Here is a 16,687-nt window from a genome sequence, read left to right as displayed (position 1 = left end):
TTTCACAAACCCACTTCTTTTCAGGGCCTTCGTGTGACCACCTATAAAGTAAAGTTGAACCAAAGGGTCTCTTATGCCATCTTGAGTGCTACGGTTCAGTGAAGCAACTTGCGAAGTGCCGGTAGGAGTTCATGAACTGCTGAAGAGGGTCTTTGTCAAGAGCAGGGATGTAGGTGTCAGGAGGGAGAGAGGAGACCTATGGGAACAAGCTAGTCAATCTTTGGGGTCAGAGGGCACAGGGCAGGTGAGTAAAATGGGGGATTTGGAAAGGACTGAGGAATTGAGAGAATCTGCCCATAGCTGATGATCTCTTTCACCCTTAAGAGCTGAAGCTGTGTGGCACCTTTCTTCCACGCCATTCTCACAGCAGTGACAGTGCTGGTGACTTGCCCCTCAACTCTTGCTGGAGTCTATGAAGAGTAAGAGAGAGGGCTTTCTCCTCTCTGCTTTGAGTCTATCTAGGCAGGGCTGACCTTAAGTAAAACCGCTTGAGTCAAGAGTTTGCCAACATATAAACCCACAGGATGGGTTTATATGTTAGAGAGAACACTGTTTGTTGTATGTGAAACAGCTTAGTAAGGCTTATGGGTGTGTATGTGTCTGTAGGTTCAAAGATAAATGCCAAGTATTTTTTTCCTGAAACAACAGCGAAGAAATTTGGAAAGCTATTTAAGTAGGCTTAACAAAAACCAAAAACCATTACTTTATAAAGGTACTAAGAGATCAAAGTTGAAAAGTCAGGAAACCCAAAAAAGAATAGAGGAAAACCAACAGAAATTGCTAAAATCCCATACATAACCTCTGGGAACGTTCTGGTAGATTTCTTAGCTAACTGAAAATGCAGGGGAAGTTGCCTAAGCAAAATGTCATGAGCCAGCTCGAGAGAAGGGCAAGGTACCTTAATTGTTCTTTATTGGGAATCTCCACTGGGCCAACCCTGCCTTGTCTGACAGCGGCTGCCAGCCCCACCTTACCCTCCTCCTCTGCCTGGCAGCCCAGGTGCCCAGGACCCAGCCGCGCCACTCTGCGTGGCAAGCCCTGCTTTCTCAAAGTCTCCAGGGCGCCCAGAAACCACTTCACCTGAGGGCCTAGAATGACTGAAAACCGTGATTCTGCAGCTGGCTTTTAGGGATTTCATCAGAAATGGGTGTGGTTCTCTCTACTGGCAAGGGCCCGTCTTTGTTACACTGTATGGTCCAAGAACGACTGTTAACTGAGTCTGGGAAGGCTAAGTGGTCATTCCAGACCAGCTGACGATTATATAACCCCTCTGACACCTAAAGTTGGGAGCACTGTGGGCAGCCTTCACGTGGCTGTGCTGGTCAAAGAGAGATGTGTATCTCTTAACAGGGAATCCCATAGAAAGGCAGGAACTAACCGGACCTGGGAGTCAAGCACCACACGTGGAGTCAGTATCTGGATTCCGGGGCCGACTCTGGACTAGCTTTGTGACCTCAGGCTGATGACACTGATTTATAATTCTTTTGCTTAAGGCTTTCCAGCTTCTGGGACACTTTCTCATACTAGCTCCGTGGGGGCAGCCCTGTGATCTCTGTCTCAAAAAAACAGAAACAGAGACCCCAGTCGGTTAGTGATGCTTTCACCGGCACGCTGTCCTGTAGCACTGGGGCGTTGTGACCTGAAGTCCTTAGCTCCTGATTCAGGCCATCCCTCTTCCTGCTGACAAACTAATGTCACAAGGCTGTTGCAGAAAGGCACCTGGGAAGTGGAGGGATACTGTATGTGGTCTGAGTTCACTGTACTTTGGAACAGAGCAAAGTGGATCCTTGGATTTGGGACTGGTCATCAAATTCCGGGTGTGGGAGCCATTGTTTTTAATGAAGTTTATTTTTTAGAGCAGTTTTAGGTTTACATGAAAACAGAGCAGAAAGCACAGAGTTCCCGTATACTACTCCCTCCCCACCTCACCCCCCCCACACACACAGTTTCCCCTATTATTAACATTTTTTATTACTGCAGTGTATTTGTTTCAATTGATGAACCAGTATGACACATTACTATTAACTACAGATCAGAGTTTCCATTGGGGTTCACTCTTGGTGGTGCACCTTCTATAGGTTTTAACAAATGTATAATGACGTGTATGCCCATCACAGCAGCAAACAGAATAGTTTAACTGCTCTAAAAATTCTCTGTGCTCCGCCTGTTCATCCCTCCCTCTCCCCTACCCCTGATCTCTTGACTGTGTCCATAGCTGGGATCCATTTTTTAGTGTAGTTTTTAATGTATAATATTTCCTATAAACAGCAATTTTAGAATCATTGAGCATAGTTAGAGATCATTGTCACCGTTTTTCACCCAAAGCAACGGATTCTGGGTTTTGTTTTTTGCTATAATCTTACAAAAGTGAGCTCTAAAAATGAATTATTTTAGTCCTCTTCAGTAAAAATAATCACCCCTGTCCATAAAAGGGGCAAGTAATTTAAAGTTTATTAAGTGTCCTATATTCCTGCTTTTGGAAAGTTAAGGATGATCTTCAGTCCTCCCCTGCCCCCCTCCCTTCTCTAGTCATTCCTATCCCCTGCGTGTCCCCAGGCTTTCTGGGAAAACCTGGTTTGTCATCCCGCTTGGTAAAATAAGGAGAAACACACTCGCCATCTGAGTCGAAGGGACAGTCTTTACCTTTTTGATTCTCCTCAGAGGGGGCTATGAAGGATCAAGAAGCCACGGGTCTCTTTCTCCAGGACCCAGCTTGTCTCCCGTGACCATTTCTTTTATCCTCATGCCCCCCCCCACCACCACCAAGAAATCTAAATTCTCTAGCCTGGCTAAAAAGGAACAAGGGATTCGGCAATAAATGTTCCATTGTTTACATGGTAAACAAAATTCTACCTGAGCGGACTTTCTCTGAGGAAGGTGATTGATTACTTCAGTCATCTTTCTTAGAACAGCCTCTTCAGTTGAACCTGGGAAGAAGAAAAAAACCTCTTCTCAGAATGATTAGCATTTGCATCATACAATCCAACTTCCGCTCCTCCTCCTCTCTGTCTCTGTCTCTCACTCACACACACACACACCCTCCTTCTTTCCAGTCAAGGACATTTCAAGAGGTCAGTACCGCCCCCGTGTCTAAAACTTCAATGTTTGCCTTTGCAGGGACTTTTCCAACTTTACCTAGAAAAGAACTAACCAGAACTTTAGCACTTGTGGTCAGCCTGCTTCCGGCTGTGGCTTCAGTCAGTTTGTCTGCTCTGACAGAGGAAGCGCTTGCTGTGACGGGAAGTGCACTGGCTGGATTGCAGGAGGACCAGGGCAGACAGTGCCTAATGACATTGGTATGCGACGTGCCAGCAGCAAGGGGAGCCAGAGAAGCACAGAGGGATGTCTCAGACCCAGAGTGACAGATGCTACTGACAGACGCTCAGTGAACCCACAGCCTCCCCCAACACCACCGTCCTGAGCATGCACGCGCGCGCGCACACACACGCTGAACTCATGTACAGACAGAATGCCATAGTTGAAGGTGATTTTCTCAAAAAATGCGGAAGCCGAGACACTGAGACATGTTTTTGATCTTCAGTACACATAAAGGCAGGATTCTGCAGGCACTTCTAGACCTGCAGACTCTGACCGGCTGGAGAACCGTGTGCAGCAGTCCTGTAGCACTCAAGCAAGCACAGCATTTCCTATGAAAGTCTGAGTTAAGTACAAAGGAACTGGATTCAGGTGTTCTCTCTGCTCCTGTCCTAGTAATTGGGAGAGTCTAAACATCGTCCCTTCAAGATGTAGATTCTCTAGAGGGGGTATCCTGTCGGTAAGCAACCTTATATCCTGCATCGGAGCTGCTCCTGTGCAGGGTGTAAAATCAAAGGGGAGCTGAGAGAACAGTTTGGCTAGAACTGCTAATTAATTTTAATCACTAGGTACTCCTTGGTAATTTGAGATTTGACTTAACAGCTCAGGATGATTATTTAATTAAAATACTGGCAACACCGAGGATCTCAGATTTGGGGATTTACCTACCTCAGCGCAGAAAAGCTAATAATACATGCCATCCAAAGTACTTGATTTCTGCAGTTGAGCTGGTTTCCTACGGCTTAGGATTTTAGTGGGATTCCCCCACTTTAGATCTCATTGTTAAATATTAGAGTCGGAGGAAAGCATTGAGAGAAAACCTGTATGGTGATAGCCGGTAAAGATCTAGACCAGAAACCCTTTTCCAGCTCTGCACTGAAGGGCCCTCCTGAGCTGGAGAATGAAGGTTTATCCCTAGGATCAGGGTACGTGGCCCAAAGCGGCCTCGGGCCAATATGACATTTATTTTAAATCTTGGATTTTATTTTTTAAATTTGATTCAATTTCGTGTTCTGTTGTAGGGGCTATTTTGAGTTTAATATAAAAGTATTTTTAGTAATTTACCATTGAATGAAATGGACATTCTAAAAAAGATGCCTTATTTTCTGTCTGTGGTGTTATGGACCCCCGGGCCAGGCCTTCCTGCCCCAGGATTACAGGTATCTCATGCACAGAAGCACAAATAAAGCAAAAACAAAGGGGATCCGAGTGCACCTTCTTAGCCATGGAGATGAGGAGCATGGACGCCAGTAGCGGCCATCCTGATCCCGGCAGACCTCATTCATTCATCCAGCAGGTCCTCGTTAGGCAGTCACAACCTGGGAGTCCCTCAGAAGTGACGGACCATGCCCCAAGACCTGCCCCCTGACTGCAGTCTGTGTGCTAAAGCACCTCGGGGCCAGGGACCAGGTTTGCTCGTCTTGAGACCCTCAGCCCTAGGCCGGGCACGGAAGTTATAAATGTTCAGTAAACAGTTAAGTGAAATCTGTGCATTTTGCATTTGTCCAAAGACCTTTCTGAAATCCTTCCATAGGAGTCCAGGAATCAAATATATCATGAAAGAAGGTGGGAACCTGCCACGGAAAACTTCTTTTAATCTGTAATCATTTGGTCACTTGCTGTTGGAATACAGAAGAGAAACTGTTGCTTGAGCTTTAAGCTGTGTGCAGACTCTTGCATCAGTTTTCTGTATTCTTTTGAAGACTTCATTAATGTCAACTCTATTTGGAAATCTGTGTTTTCTATTTTATGGGGGGTTTGCTAAGCAAAGGAACATTGCAAGATTTGAGAGCTAGACTAGCTAGAGCTAGACTTCAGATGCATTCTCTAACCCGATGAGGCAGTTTCCCACGTCCGTAGTGAGGTAGCTTCAGGTGAGTCCTCGTTACCCTACCCGCTAAAGTGGCTTGCACATGTCCCTCTTCCTGCATCTCATCAGGCAGGCCCACAGGGACTCCAGGTCACCCCTCGCCTCCTCCTTCCCTCGGCCAGCCCCCTGACCCCGGTCCTCTTCCTTCTGTGCGATTTCCTGCGCCGGTCTATCCCACACTTCAATCCTTTTACAGGATTCTACAGTCTAAGCTGCCCTCATCCCCCACTCCAGCCAAACTGGTTTCCTCCCTGTGCTGGCCCCACTTGGTTGAGAATGCCCTCATGCTTGCCTTTAGTTTGGCCAAGCACCGACTCTCCTTCAGGGCCATGGCCAGTCCTCACTGCCAGTCGTCCTCACTGCCAGTTAATTCTGACTTTGGCCCTACTCTCTGCCACTCATTTGACAGAGCACAGCCTGCTTTCTACCGTTCTTCTTTTTTAATGTGTGTGTCCACTCATTAACTAAACAACAAGTGTTGTGATGGCAGGAACCCTATCTCATACTTAGGTCTGCAGGCCATTTCCACTTGAAAGAGGTCCAGGAGGCAGCAATCGTGTGTGTGTGTGTCTCTCTCTCTCTCTCACACACCATGCACATAAGGGAAGTGCCCCTGAAGCAGATGTTGAATATATATTTTTAAAATATTTCCTTCCAGGAAGCCAAAATGCTTATACTTTTGATTTGAATCCAAAGAATTAGCAAATATTTCACCCCAAAATATACTCAATAATAGCAGTTTATAATTCATTAGCACCAGATATTTGTCAGGGTCCCCTGTAAAACAGGAATTTGTTAGGTCCCTCCTCAGGACAAGTGACTTTCCTTTTCAAGACTCAGTTTTCTGCACTACAGATACAACTGTGACCGTGATCTCTAAACTTCTCCTTGGCATGACATTCTGTCACCCCAATCGATGGTGTCTGCTCCTCTGACAGTGTAAATAGGACATTGGGTCTTTCCTCTTCAAGTTGTTCTCCTGGTTGGGTTGCGGGGGGTGAGGGGGGATGTCAGTCTGCAAAATTTGCTAGCAGTCCCTGTGGACAGGTGAGGCCTCTGATTGCCGGTCCCGTCCTGTGCTCTGTGATCCTACTGCATTCGTGCTTTGCAAAGGCTCACAGTTTCATCAGCCCAGCCCACACCCTCTCTCCTCCCAACACAGGCTGCTTCGCCCCAGTGCGAGTAAGTAACCCCCAGCCACCCATCCCCTGGGGATGTCCTCTTCTGAACAGTTAGGTTCATCCCTCCCTTAGAGTTGGACAGACACTGAACATGGGATGTTTCTTCGATGGGAGGGTGTGACTATGTCTGAAAGACTGACCCAGGAGCAGTGGCAGGCTACCTTAGCTGCCTTCCAGCGGCACTGCCAAGCTTAAATGTTTTTAAATGTCTGCTCTCTTCCTCTGCTTTGCTGTAGACACAGAGCAGAAAACCGATTACAGACATGGAAACACCTTAGATTTTTAGGCGGTCATCTTTGAAATGGGATATTTTATTGAATGGTCTTTTTGCCTGTTGTACTGTGGTGGGAAATTGATGAAAATGAATATAGGCTAACATTAAGTTACATGTGAAGTGCTGATCACAGGGTATTTGGTACAGGAAGGTAGAGATCATCATTTTCTCCTCTGGTAGTCATTCTAAGCAACTGAGGTTCACCATTTAAGCATTTGCTCTGAGGGCCCATGCAGGAAATAGAGATGGTTTATCATTCCTCCCTTCCACAAATATTTATCAAGTGTCTACTGTGTTCTGGTTACTACACGAAGGTGGTTTCTGCACTCATGATGCTGAAGGGCTAGTGAGTTCCTACTTAACCAGATTCCCCAGATGTTTTAAGACAACACTCTAAAGTAGGTGTGATGTCGTGTTGCCAGTGTGGTCTGCCTTCTTTGTAATTTTTTTTTTTAAGATTTTATTTACTAATTTGACAGAGCACAAGCAGGGGGAGCAGCAGGCAGAGGGAGAGGGAGAAACAGGCTCCCCGCTGAGCAGGGAGCCCAATGCAGGGCTGGATCCCAGGACTCTGGGATCATGACCCTAGCCAAAGGCAAATGCTTAAATGACTGAGCCACCCAAGCGCTCCTGTAATATTTTTCAACTAGTTCTCGTTTGGCTTCAATATTGCTAGACTGTCTTGGTTGCTTTTTAACATTTAGACATGTCTTGTGGGATTTTGTATCTGATTCAATTTTGTATGTTGATGCCTTCTATGGTATGACAGTTGCCAAAACTCCAGCCTATGGGCCAAACCCAGCCTGCCGCCACCAGCATTTGTAAATAAAGTTTTATTTACAGCTACACTCATTCATTTATGTATTGTCTGTGGCTGTTTTCAGGATACAGTAGCAGAGTCATTGTGACAGACCATATGGTCCACAAAGCCAAAGATATTTACTATCAGAAAATATTTACTATACAGAAAAATACTGCTGACCTCTGGTGTACACAAAGTAGCAATAATAAGAGTGTGTGAGTGTGTGTGTGTGTGTGTGTGTGTGTGTGTGTGTGTGGTGCGGTGTGTACTAGCAGAGGATGAGGAGATGGGCAAGATTTGTGTTAGAATGTCAATTACGGTTTATCTTGATGAGATCAAAATGGTCCCAGTCAGAAATGACAACAGACAGATGTGGATTTGAGTCCATTTTGTCCCCTTACCTTGTGCTGATTAGCTTTTACTATTCATTCCTGCCTCCCTGTACAGAATTTATCTATGATGCATACTTTTTAGGAGAAAGGCATATGTGGGCACAAGGAAGAGAGGTGGGAGGAGGAGTCTTGGCCCATTGGTTAACCAGTGGTGAGAAAAACTGTTTTCAGGTACAAGCTGTAGATAACAAAAGAAAGGATGGAGACTGAATGGGCCTTTCTTATACCAACTAATGGCACCTATCAACATTCTGTCAAGCTGGAAGGAAAAGGAAACAAGAATAGAGCAGTAATTTCCATAAGCTGACGACGAGGGAAACTGAACAAGCCCATTCCCCATTTTCAGCCTCTTGACAATCCCCTACCAAGTGAAAGCGCACATACGCATATCCGGTAAATGCCAGAACGCTTGGGATCTCAAAATTCATTTCACTTCCAGAGTGTTTGCAAATGATTTTCCAAGTATAATGCTTTTAAAAATACACAGCACAGTATGAGGTATCTAGAGCAGTCGGATTCATAGAGACAGCAAATAGAATGATGGTTGGCAGGGGTGAGAGAGTTAGTGTTGAATGGGGATGGAGTTTCAGATGGGGAAGATGAACAAAGTTCCCGAGGTGTAGAGGGTGGTGATGGTTACACAACAGTGTGAATGCACTTCATGCCACTGAGCTGTACAGCTAAAAACGACTTCAATGGAAAATTTCATGTTCTATATATTTTACCACCCACCACTCATTAGCCCTGTAATGCAGTGGCTGCATTCCTATTTACAGATTAGGGAAGTTGTTCGGAAACCTACCTTTTCCCCTGTATTTAGGTATGTATGTATGTATGTATGTATTTATTTATTTATTTAATTTTTTAAGATTTCATGTATTTATTTTTGAGAGAGAGCGAGCACCTGAGCAGGGAGGAGGGAGAGGGGAAGAGGGAGAGAATCTCAAGCAGACTCTTCGCTGAGCACAGAGCCCAACATGGGGCTGGATCTTAGGAGCCCAGGATCATGACCTAAGTGGAAACCAAGAGCCAGAATCTTAACTGACTGAGCCACCCAGGCGCGCCCCCACCCTGCACTGTATTTAGGTCAAAAGTGACTTCTAAGAATTGAGAGAGTTCAATGATACTCAATTAAGGGGCACCTGGGTGGCTCAGCCGGTTAAGCGTCTGCCTTGGGCTCAGGTCATGATCCCAGGGTCCTGGGATCGAGTGCCGCATCGGGCTTCCTGCTCAGCTTCTCCCTGCCACTCCCCCTGCTTGTGCACGCTCTGACAAATAAATCAATCTTTAAAAAAAGATTATCAATTTAGAAAGATATTTACTGTTTTTTTAAAAGGCACAACACATTAATTCTGTAACAACAGAGATAGCCTTATGAAAGATGTCACAAAGAAAAGATAGCATGGTAGGCTTGCCTTTCTTGTCTCTACTCCTAGAAATGACTTTTTTTTTTATGTGGATTCTAGGAAAGAAACCTTGACTGGTTCCCCAGGATGAGAGCCATGTCCTTGGTCAGCAGCGACTCTGAAGGAGAGCAGAATGAGCTGAGGAACCTGCAGGAGAAGCTGGAGTCCACCATGAAGCTGGTCACTAACCTTTCCGGCCAGCTGTCGGAATTAAAGGATCAGGTAAAGAAAAGATACCCCATCTGCTCCCTAAACACACACACACACCATTACCAGACACACCAAATTTGCTGAGGCAAAATCAGTAGTGCTCATGTTAAAATGCTGACGTTTCCATCACGTGGATGTAGAAAAGGAACCCGGGGCACAGAGAACAAACTCGCCTAGTCTACCAGTTTCCCCTCCAGCCCTCCTTCACTGCCCTTTTAAAGGATAAGCCCATAACACTACTTGCAGTGCTAGTACAAGGCTTTAATAGGAAAAACAAAACCAGAAAATGGGAGAGTGCAAATGACTTCAGTGAAGTGCTGTACAGAAAACATGACCTGTAAAGCCATACTCTTTTTACTTTACTTACAGATTAAAAGCTGTTTCTAGTTTTGCTTTCTGGCCCTCAAATCTATCAACCCTTCACTCAAGATACTTAAATTCAGCATCCCAGGATAAACCATACTTCTGGGAAAGCTCCTTTTGGTTCATTCATTGGCCAAATCCTTACTGAGTGGCCATCGTAGTCCAGGCATTATGCCAGGTGCTGGGGATGAAGCCACGAACAATCTAGACCTATCCCTGCTCCCACAGCGCGTAACAGTCTACAAAGTACCACTCCATCCTGCTCCCTGTCCCTAAGGTGAACACTTGCCCCTTGAAGAAAGTTAAGGAGGGGGGTAGGTTTGTAGCAAACCCTATGTACTTTTTTCCTCCTTCTGATCCCCTTAAAATGAACAGTCACCGGGTGGTTATGTGGTGACAGGATGCCGCTGTGTCAGGGAGGGGGGACGGTGAGCAGCTGCTGTGCCAAGCTGACGGGATAATCCGGCACAGACGTGAGAACAGGTCAGCAGGCTGGATGGTTTCTGAAAGTTTTTTAATCAACTCCGTAGACAAGATTATAAATTTTGCACAGCCAAAGTTGTCAGGCAAGGCTGCCTTGGAGGTAAGTGGCAAGGTGTACCCACAGGTGATTTTTTACTCATAGGCACATAGCCAGTGAACACCCCATCTAGAATAAACTCTTCTTGGCGACGGTCTGTAGAGCGATTGTAACGATCCTACTTTGAATTATATTTCTTTTCCAACTAAATTATTACACACTGTGCCCCCACATATACCATTTGGCCTCCAAGTTCTTTTCTTTGACTTGTGTTAAGATGCAAATAAAAGAGGGGCGTCTGGGTGGCTCAGTTGGTTAAGCGACTGCCTTCGGCTCAGGTCATGATCCTGGGGTCCTGGGATCGAGCCCCACATCGGGCTCCCTGCTCCGCAGGAAGCCTGCTTCTCCCTCTCCCACTCCCCCGCTTGTGTTCCCCCTCATGCTGTCTCTCTCTGTCAATTAAATAAAATATTTTTAAAAAATAAATATAAAAGAGACTAAGGACAACCGCAAGGCTTATTTATGAAGGCTGTCTCTAGCGCTGAGCTTGGTGGCCACCTGAAGTGAATAACCTAAATGAGTAAAACTAATGAGAATCTAACTAGATTGCTTTGCTGCTGCTTTTATTAACTCTGTACCCTTCTGTGACACACTTGACAAATGTTCCAGAGAACTGAACGGCTTGCGGAGCACCGCTGCCACGGCTTCCATGCGCCCCTCTGCGGAGCCGAGGGGACGTCTTACCACGTCCAGCAACGCCTTAGTTACCGTCTCCCTTTGGAGAGGGCTGTGGCGACAAGAATCTTAGTCAAATCCGAGGTTTTAAAAAACCTTCCGGAAACTGATCTAAGACAGACTTCAATAAAGGAACTGTTGAGCTCCCGTTAAAATGGTCACAGGAGCGAGGTGAGCTGAGGAATTCGCGGGGGGCTTCCGAGGTGCAGGAGGGCATCCAGAACCACAGAGGTCCTCCCGCCTCACTCACTCATTGTATTGATGAGGGTACCGAGGTGCACAGAAGGCTCCTAGGAAGCTTCCCAAACTCTCTAGGACAGTGCCAGGGCTGCAACTCCTGATTCTCCCGTGTGGGTTTGATTTTTGTATGTCGTATTTTTGTTTTCATTTGTTTTGTCACTGTACCCAGTTTGCCTTTCAGGTTGGCTGTTTAAATTCTACAATTTTTTTTTTTTTAAGAGCCTTAAAGTTTCCAAAGTTGCCTCCCACGCTTGAGCGCTGTGGAGGATACCTTCACGGCCATTTTACATAGCTATGCATAGTAGAAACTTGGCATTTTTAAAATCTAAGGTAGAACTGTTTCCATTAAGCCTAAATTTCGGCTTAAACAAATACGTAAAACTTCATTACATAGGGACTAGGGTTCATTAAGTGACATTAAAGCCAGTATGGTTTAAACTGCTTGGTTTGGGCCCTTTTAATATTTTTTGTCTTAACGTTGGCAGTTGGACCGAAAGCCCTTCCCCTATGAATGCATATGAACCATTTTTCCTTGGAAGACACTATAAGCTAAAAAGAAGTATGAGGAAACCAGTAATATACTCTCAAGTGCTTACCAGGATTGATCTGCTTAGGTTTTAAGGTGCTCAGGAAAAATTCACAGCTGCTTTTATTGGGGAAATGTGTTTCTTCCCAAAGGAATTAATCAACATTTTCTTTTGATTATGTAACTTTTAACAAACCTTTAAGGCCATTTGTTTAAGAATCAACATACTGAAAATTTGGGGGAATTTTACTAAATTTGGTGTAATAGCAATCATAAAAATTTTTTAAATTGTTCTGCATAAAAAATCATGCAGATATGTTAGAGTTGCTGGTTCTTAAATGGCAATTGTAAGAATTCCTGCCCTCTGAAGAAAAAACTTTTTGAATTAAAAAATAAAAGCCTAGAAATGATTATAGTGAGCAAGAAACTCTGTTTCTAAAACTGCTATGAAAGAATACCATTCACTGGTAAAAGTGCTGGGAAACACAAAAATTGCTTCATCACTGAGCTATTTTTTTCGATCTTCTGGCCCAAAAAGCACCATAATGGAGCAATGATAGTTTATAAATGTGAATGTCTTTGGTTTTAATCTGTACTGCTATTGACCTCTTTGGTAGTTGTTTTCTTAAAATACCAATTTGAGGAGAAAAAGTTCTTGTGAAGGATCAAAGTTAAAAACCTGGTTGGTGGTGTCACTTTTCCTACTACTGCCAGGAACAGTTAAGAATTGCTATTCTAAGTGTTAATGATGCATCGCATCTTGAAGTTTCCCCTCCCAAGAGATTCCGAATACTAAATGTGATTCTCTTAACATTCCAAGGAGGAGAACTGATGTAAGAACCTACATTTTTTTTTTTTTGCATGTTTTCTTCATAATGCAAAAGAGCAAATATCGAAGAGGCTTCACTTTATTGAAAATGTGACTGGCTTCCTATGGGACAGTAACGCTTATGTGTTAGGAATACGAACAGTGCTTGAAAATTCAGGTCACATTAGCATGTTCCTGTTTGGCACTTTTCATGCAAGATGGTTATCTTGTGAACATTAACTGCTTAAGAAAGGGAGGAATAACAAAAGATTAGAATAATTAGATTAGATTAGAATAATTGCCTACAGTTGGAAAATGGAATGAGTGCCTCTGTTCCTTACCCTGTTCTGGAACCTCAAAGGGGGACTAAGGTAACCACTGCCCTCTAGGGTCCCATAATCTAGCAAGAAAGACAGGAATATAGACCCCTGACAGTATGATACAGTGTGGAAAGTTGTACAACCCACTCGAGACATGAAGACCGCTTGATGGGAGCACAGAGGAGGAGGCATTTAGTCCTGTGTGTGGCTTGGAGTAAGGAAGGACTAGAGCCTGTACAAGTAGGTGACTTCTGAGCTGGCAGAGAATGCAGCAGGGGGCATCCCAGGAGAGGAATCAGCATGAGCAAAGGCATGAGAACACATGGCATGCTCCAGGAACGGCACTATGTTCTGGTTAATTCAGTTCGTTCTTTGAACCACCACTTGTGAAATCGGATGTGCAAGGTGCAGCCCTAGGACCGGGGTTACAAAGGTAAATAGAACCTGTTCTCTTTCTACACCTAACAGGCTAGAGTGGGAAACAAATCAGTAAACCGTTAACTGAGAATTCAACCCTGTAAGTATGTAATGGAGGTATGAACAGCCTGGGAAAGAAGGAAAGCAATTCAGTCAACTTGATCTCTGGGAGAGAATTCATTATGCCACAGAAGCCTCAGAGGTGGTACTGCAAGAGCTTGAGTTCAGAGTTTGAGGAAGAGTCTACCAGGTGAAACAGAGGAACAGAGTATTAGGGATCAGCTCAGAGTGTGAACAAGTATCTGTACGTTGACATTAAATTGTGTCTGAGAGTTGTGCTGGGTTTTTTTCTTAGTATTTTAGGCTCATTGTTAGAAACATGGCTGATTTTAGAGTTTCCCAGCTGTTTAGAATCTGAGTAGCCAAGACCTTGCTGTGACAGGAAAGCACTTTTTCGGACTCTTGATCCGTTAGAAACCAGATCGTGGCATCCACGTGCTGCTGCTGAGCGGTCCTTCCTCTGCCAGCCTTCTGTCACTGAGGCCAGTGCTGGGAGGTGAAATGTGCTCGTGTGCGCTCTACCCTTAGCGTTGTCGTAAGAGATCTTTCCGACGTTTGGCTGCATCTGATTTGTGAAGCTACAGTATTCTTTGCTTCTCATTTAGACGGAGTCAAAAGAAGGAATGCTAACATTCAAGCTAGTTTTTATATTCAGAGAGATAGGAAGAAGAGTACTGCTTGAAATGTTTATCCTTTAGTTAAATGGGAATTTTGAGGATTTTAAATGAAACAGATTTTTCAGCATTCATATTTTGAATATAGTTACCTTAGATCAGAATCTGATGGATCTTTTTGAGTCAGTTTTGTTTCAAATGTCCAGAGAATACTATGTGAGAATATGAAGATTCACTTTGGTCATTATATTTATTTGCTTTGATAAAGGTAACAGCAACAGGTAATACACTAAGAATTTATACACACACACGCGTATTTTATACACAGTTTGTGTGTGCATTATGTAGGTAGGTAAGTAGGTAGAATTGAGCCCATAAAGCCAGAAGTTACATGAGACCGTGCACTAGTGGGCCAGGGAAACCTAACTGGCCACAGTGTTGACCTTGAGTTTTTACAGGCCAGATTTAGGCTTTACGGCTTTTATTTTTGTTTCCTTATAATCATAATTGGATGATGACCACTGTCAAAAGAGCCAAGTCCTTTAGCAGTTGCCCTATTCCTTCTCACTTATTAGTCACTTAAGTGACAGCTATTCTAAAAGGCCAGGGTTGATGAAAACAGAATTCAGAGAAATGTGTGTGCCTCTACTGTGCTCAGCTATAATCTTCTCCAATATCTTGTTTGAGAAAAATGATATATGTACCCAAAATACTTTGTGTTCGAGAATATGAAAATACACCTGAAGTGATCTTTGACCCATTTCAGAGAGACTCCATGAAAAGTTCTAGAGCAGCAATGTGGTCCCAGAGCAGCAACATAAACCTCACTTGTTAGAAATGCAAATTCATGGGCCCTACCCCAGGCCTACTGAATCAGAAACTCTGTTTGTGGGCCCTTTGATCTGTCTTAACAAACCTTCTGTGTGATTCTGGCTTATGCCAAAGTTGAAGAACCACTATTCTACAGAAATAGAAAACAAAATTAGATAGGTATGTACTGGGTACTTGAAATTACCAGGAATAGGACTGCCTGAGAAAAGAAGATGGCCACTAACCTACATGAGGAGGGAGTTTAAAGGTTTAGGAGGGAGGGCGAGTGATGTGATCATTATCTTAGAAAGGCAAACCTAGAAAGTTAGAATAGGAGCAGCAATGAGGTGTCAGGTGATGGCTGCCGAAGTGGGAAGGGAGGTGTGCCATCAGCTGAACTCTTGTTGGTTATAGGAAATACAGTGTAGAGGCTTTTCTATTTAAGAGAATGAATAGCCAACAGATTGAAAGTTAAAAGCTGATGGAACCAACAGGCATGAACATCTGCAAACATAAAAGGTTATCTCAAATGCAAGTAGTTATTTATGGAAAAATTACAGAAAAGGTGCCAACTTTGACAGCTGAAAGACCTCAGTAACTTTAAATGAAAGTATTTAAATAAAGTAGCCTTCAATAGGGATTGAGCCCCCCCAGGATTCCTAAATCCATTAGAATGCTTGAGATTGTTAAACTTCGTGAAGTTGTACTAGATTCCCTCTCAGGGTTAACTGCCAAGGGAAGAGTGAGTGAGTGTGTCCATCTGTGTGTCCGTCAGTTGGGGAAGGAAGGAGGAAATCTGAGCTAAGTATCTGAAGTATCAGGCAGTAAGATTAATGAATTACAGACTACAGTAATCTAATTGTGCATTTATCCCACATGTCAAAGTAGGTTCTCTCTTCTCAGCTGAATCTGTGAAGTATAGTGTAGTGTGTAACACTTAAGATTTGTCATTCATCTAAGGAAACTTCAGAGGCTAGCTGGAATATCCTAATTCAATTCTTTATAAAAAGCTACCTTTTGGAAATATTCACTCCTTGTAAATTCTAACAGAAGGCACTTCAAAGGAGCCTAAAAACAGTATTTTGATTTAAAAGAAAACTGCCATGTTTTGAATAAGTAACCACTTTAAAAATTGAACCTAGGTAAGCTATTCTTGTTTTATGTGCTCTCAGGATATTTTGTACCAAAAATTAGTCCAAGGGAAAACTGAGATTTAAGCATCTATGTGACACTCTCCCAAGAAGTTTACATATATCTGTTCAATTCTCCACCTATGAGATAGGAATTATCATCCTTATTGTGTGAGTGAAGAAACAGACTTTGAGAAGCTAAATAACATAGAAACATAAGGAAATGGGTCTGATTCCAAAGCCCACGTTCTTTTTACCAGGATACCTAATTCATCTCTGACTTTAGGAAACCAAAAATCTACATGCAGGACCTATGGCCACTTGTAGACAACAATTTTATCTAATATATATATCATCATAGCCTTTTTATCTTAATTGGCTTAAATGCCCAGCATCAAATCCAGAGCTAGGACCAACTGGTTAAGAAAATGTTAATGCAGAGAACTAAATGTGCCCTAAAATACCTAGAACAGAGCTAGCTACCCATCAATATGAGAAGTGATTTAGTTCAGCAGCCAAATGAATAGTAACCTCTTGTGTGGGGTTTTGAAAGCACGTTTTCATTTGACCAGTCTTTCCTGAGCTTAATCAGTCCTGTGTCTGTGTGTGGCAAAGAACAGACCCCACTGAGTGCCTAAAGCATTGTTTATGACATGTAGTCACTCTGGATCTCAGTGACATGTGAGGACATTCC

General features: G+C 43.7%; 1 protein-coding gene and 1 long non-coding RNA gene across 3 annotated transcripts in view; one reads left to right on the top strand and one right to left on the bottom strand.

Annotated features, from left to right (window-relative positions):
- Positions 1-16,687, top strand: part of ITPR1 (inositol 1,4,5-trisphosphate receptor type 1) — a 328,878-nt gene that overhangs the window by 310,352 nt on the left and 1,839 nt on the right. For both annotated transcript variants that reach the window (XM_034997067.1, XM_034997066.1), the window contains one exon: positions 9,301-9,462. In XM_034997067.1, coding sequence (XP_034852958.1) covers positions 9,301-9,462 — 162 coding nt within the window. The remainder of the gene's footprint in view (positions 1-9,300; positions 9,463-16,687) is intronic.
- Positions 117-16,687, bottom strand: part of LOC118005237 — a 39,844-nt gene continuing 23,273 nt past the window's right edge. The window contains exons 2-3 of the long non-coding RNA XR_004677788.1: positions 2,854-2,927; positions 117-196 (exon numbers count right to left, since the gene is read on the bottom strand). This is a non-coding gene — a long non-coding RNA (uncharacterized LOC118005237). The remainder of the gene's footprint in view (positions 197-2,853; positions 2,928-16,687) is intronic.

This window comes from Mirounga leonina, unplaced genomic scaffold, assembly GCF_011800145.1.
Source record: "Mirounga leonina isolate KUSES-001 unplaced genomic scaffold, KU_Mleo_1.0 Mir_94, whole genome shotgun sequence".
In the NCBI taxonomy this organism is placed as follows: Eukaryota; Metazoa; Chordata; class Mammalia; order Carnivora; family Phocidae; genus Mirounga; species Mirounga leonina.
Note: the sequence above shows the minus strand (reverse complement) of the source record. Positions and strands in the feature narration are given on the sequence as shown.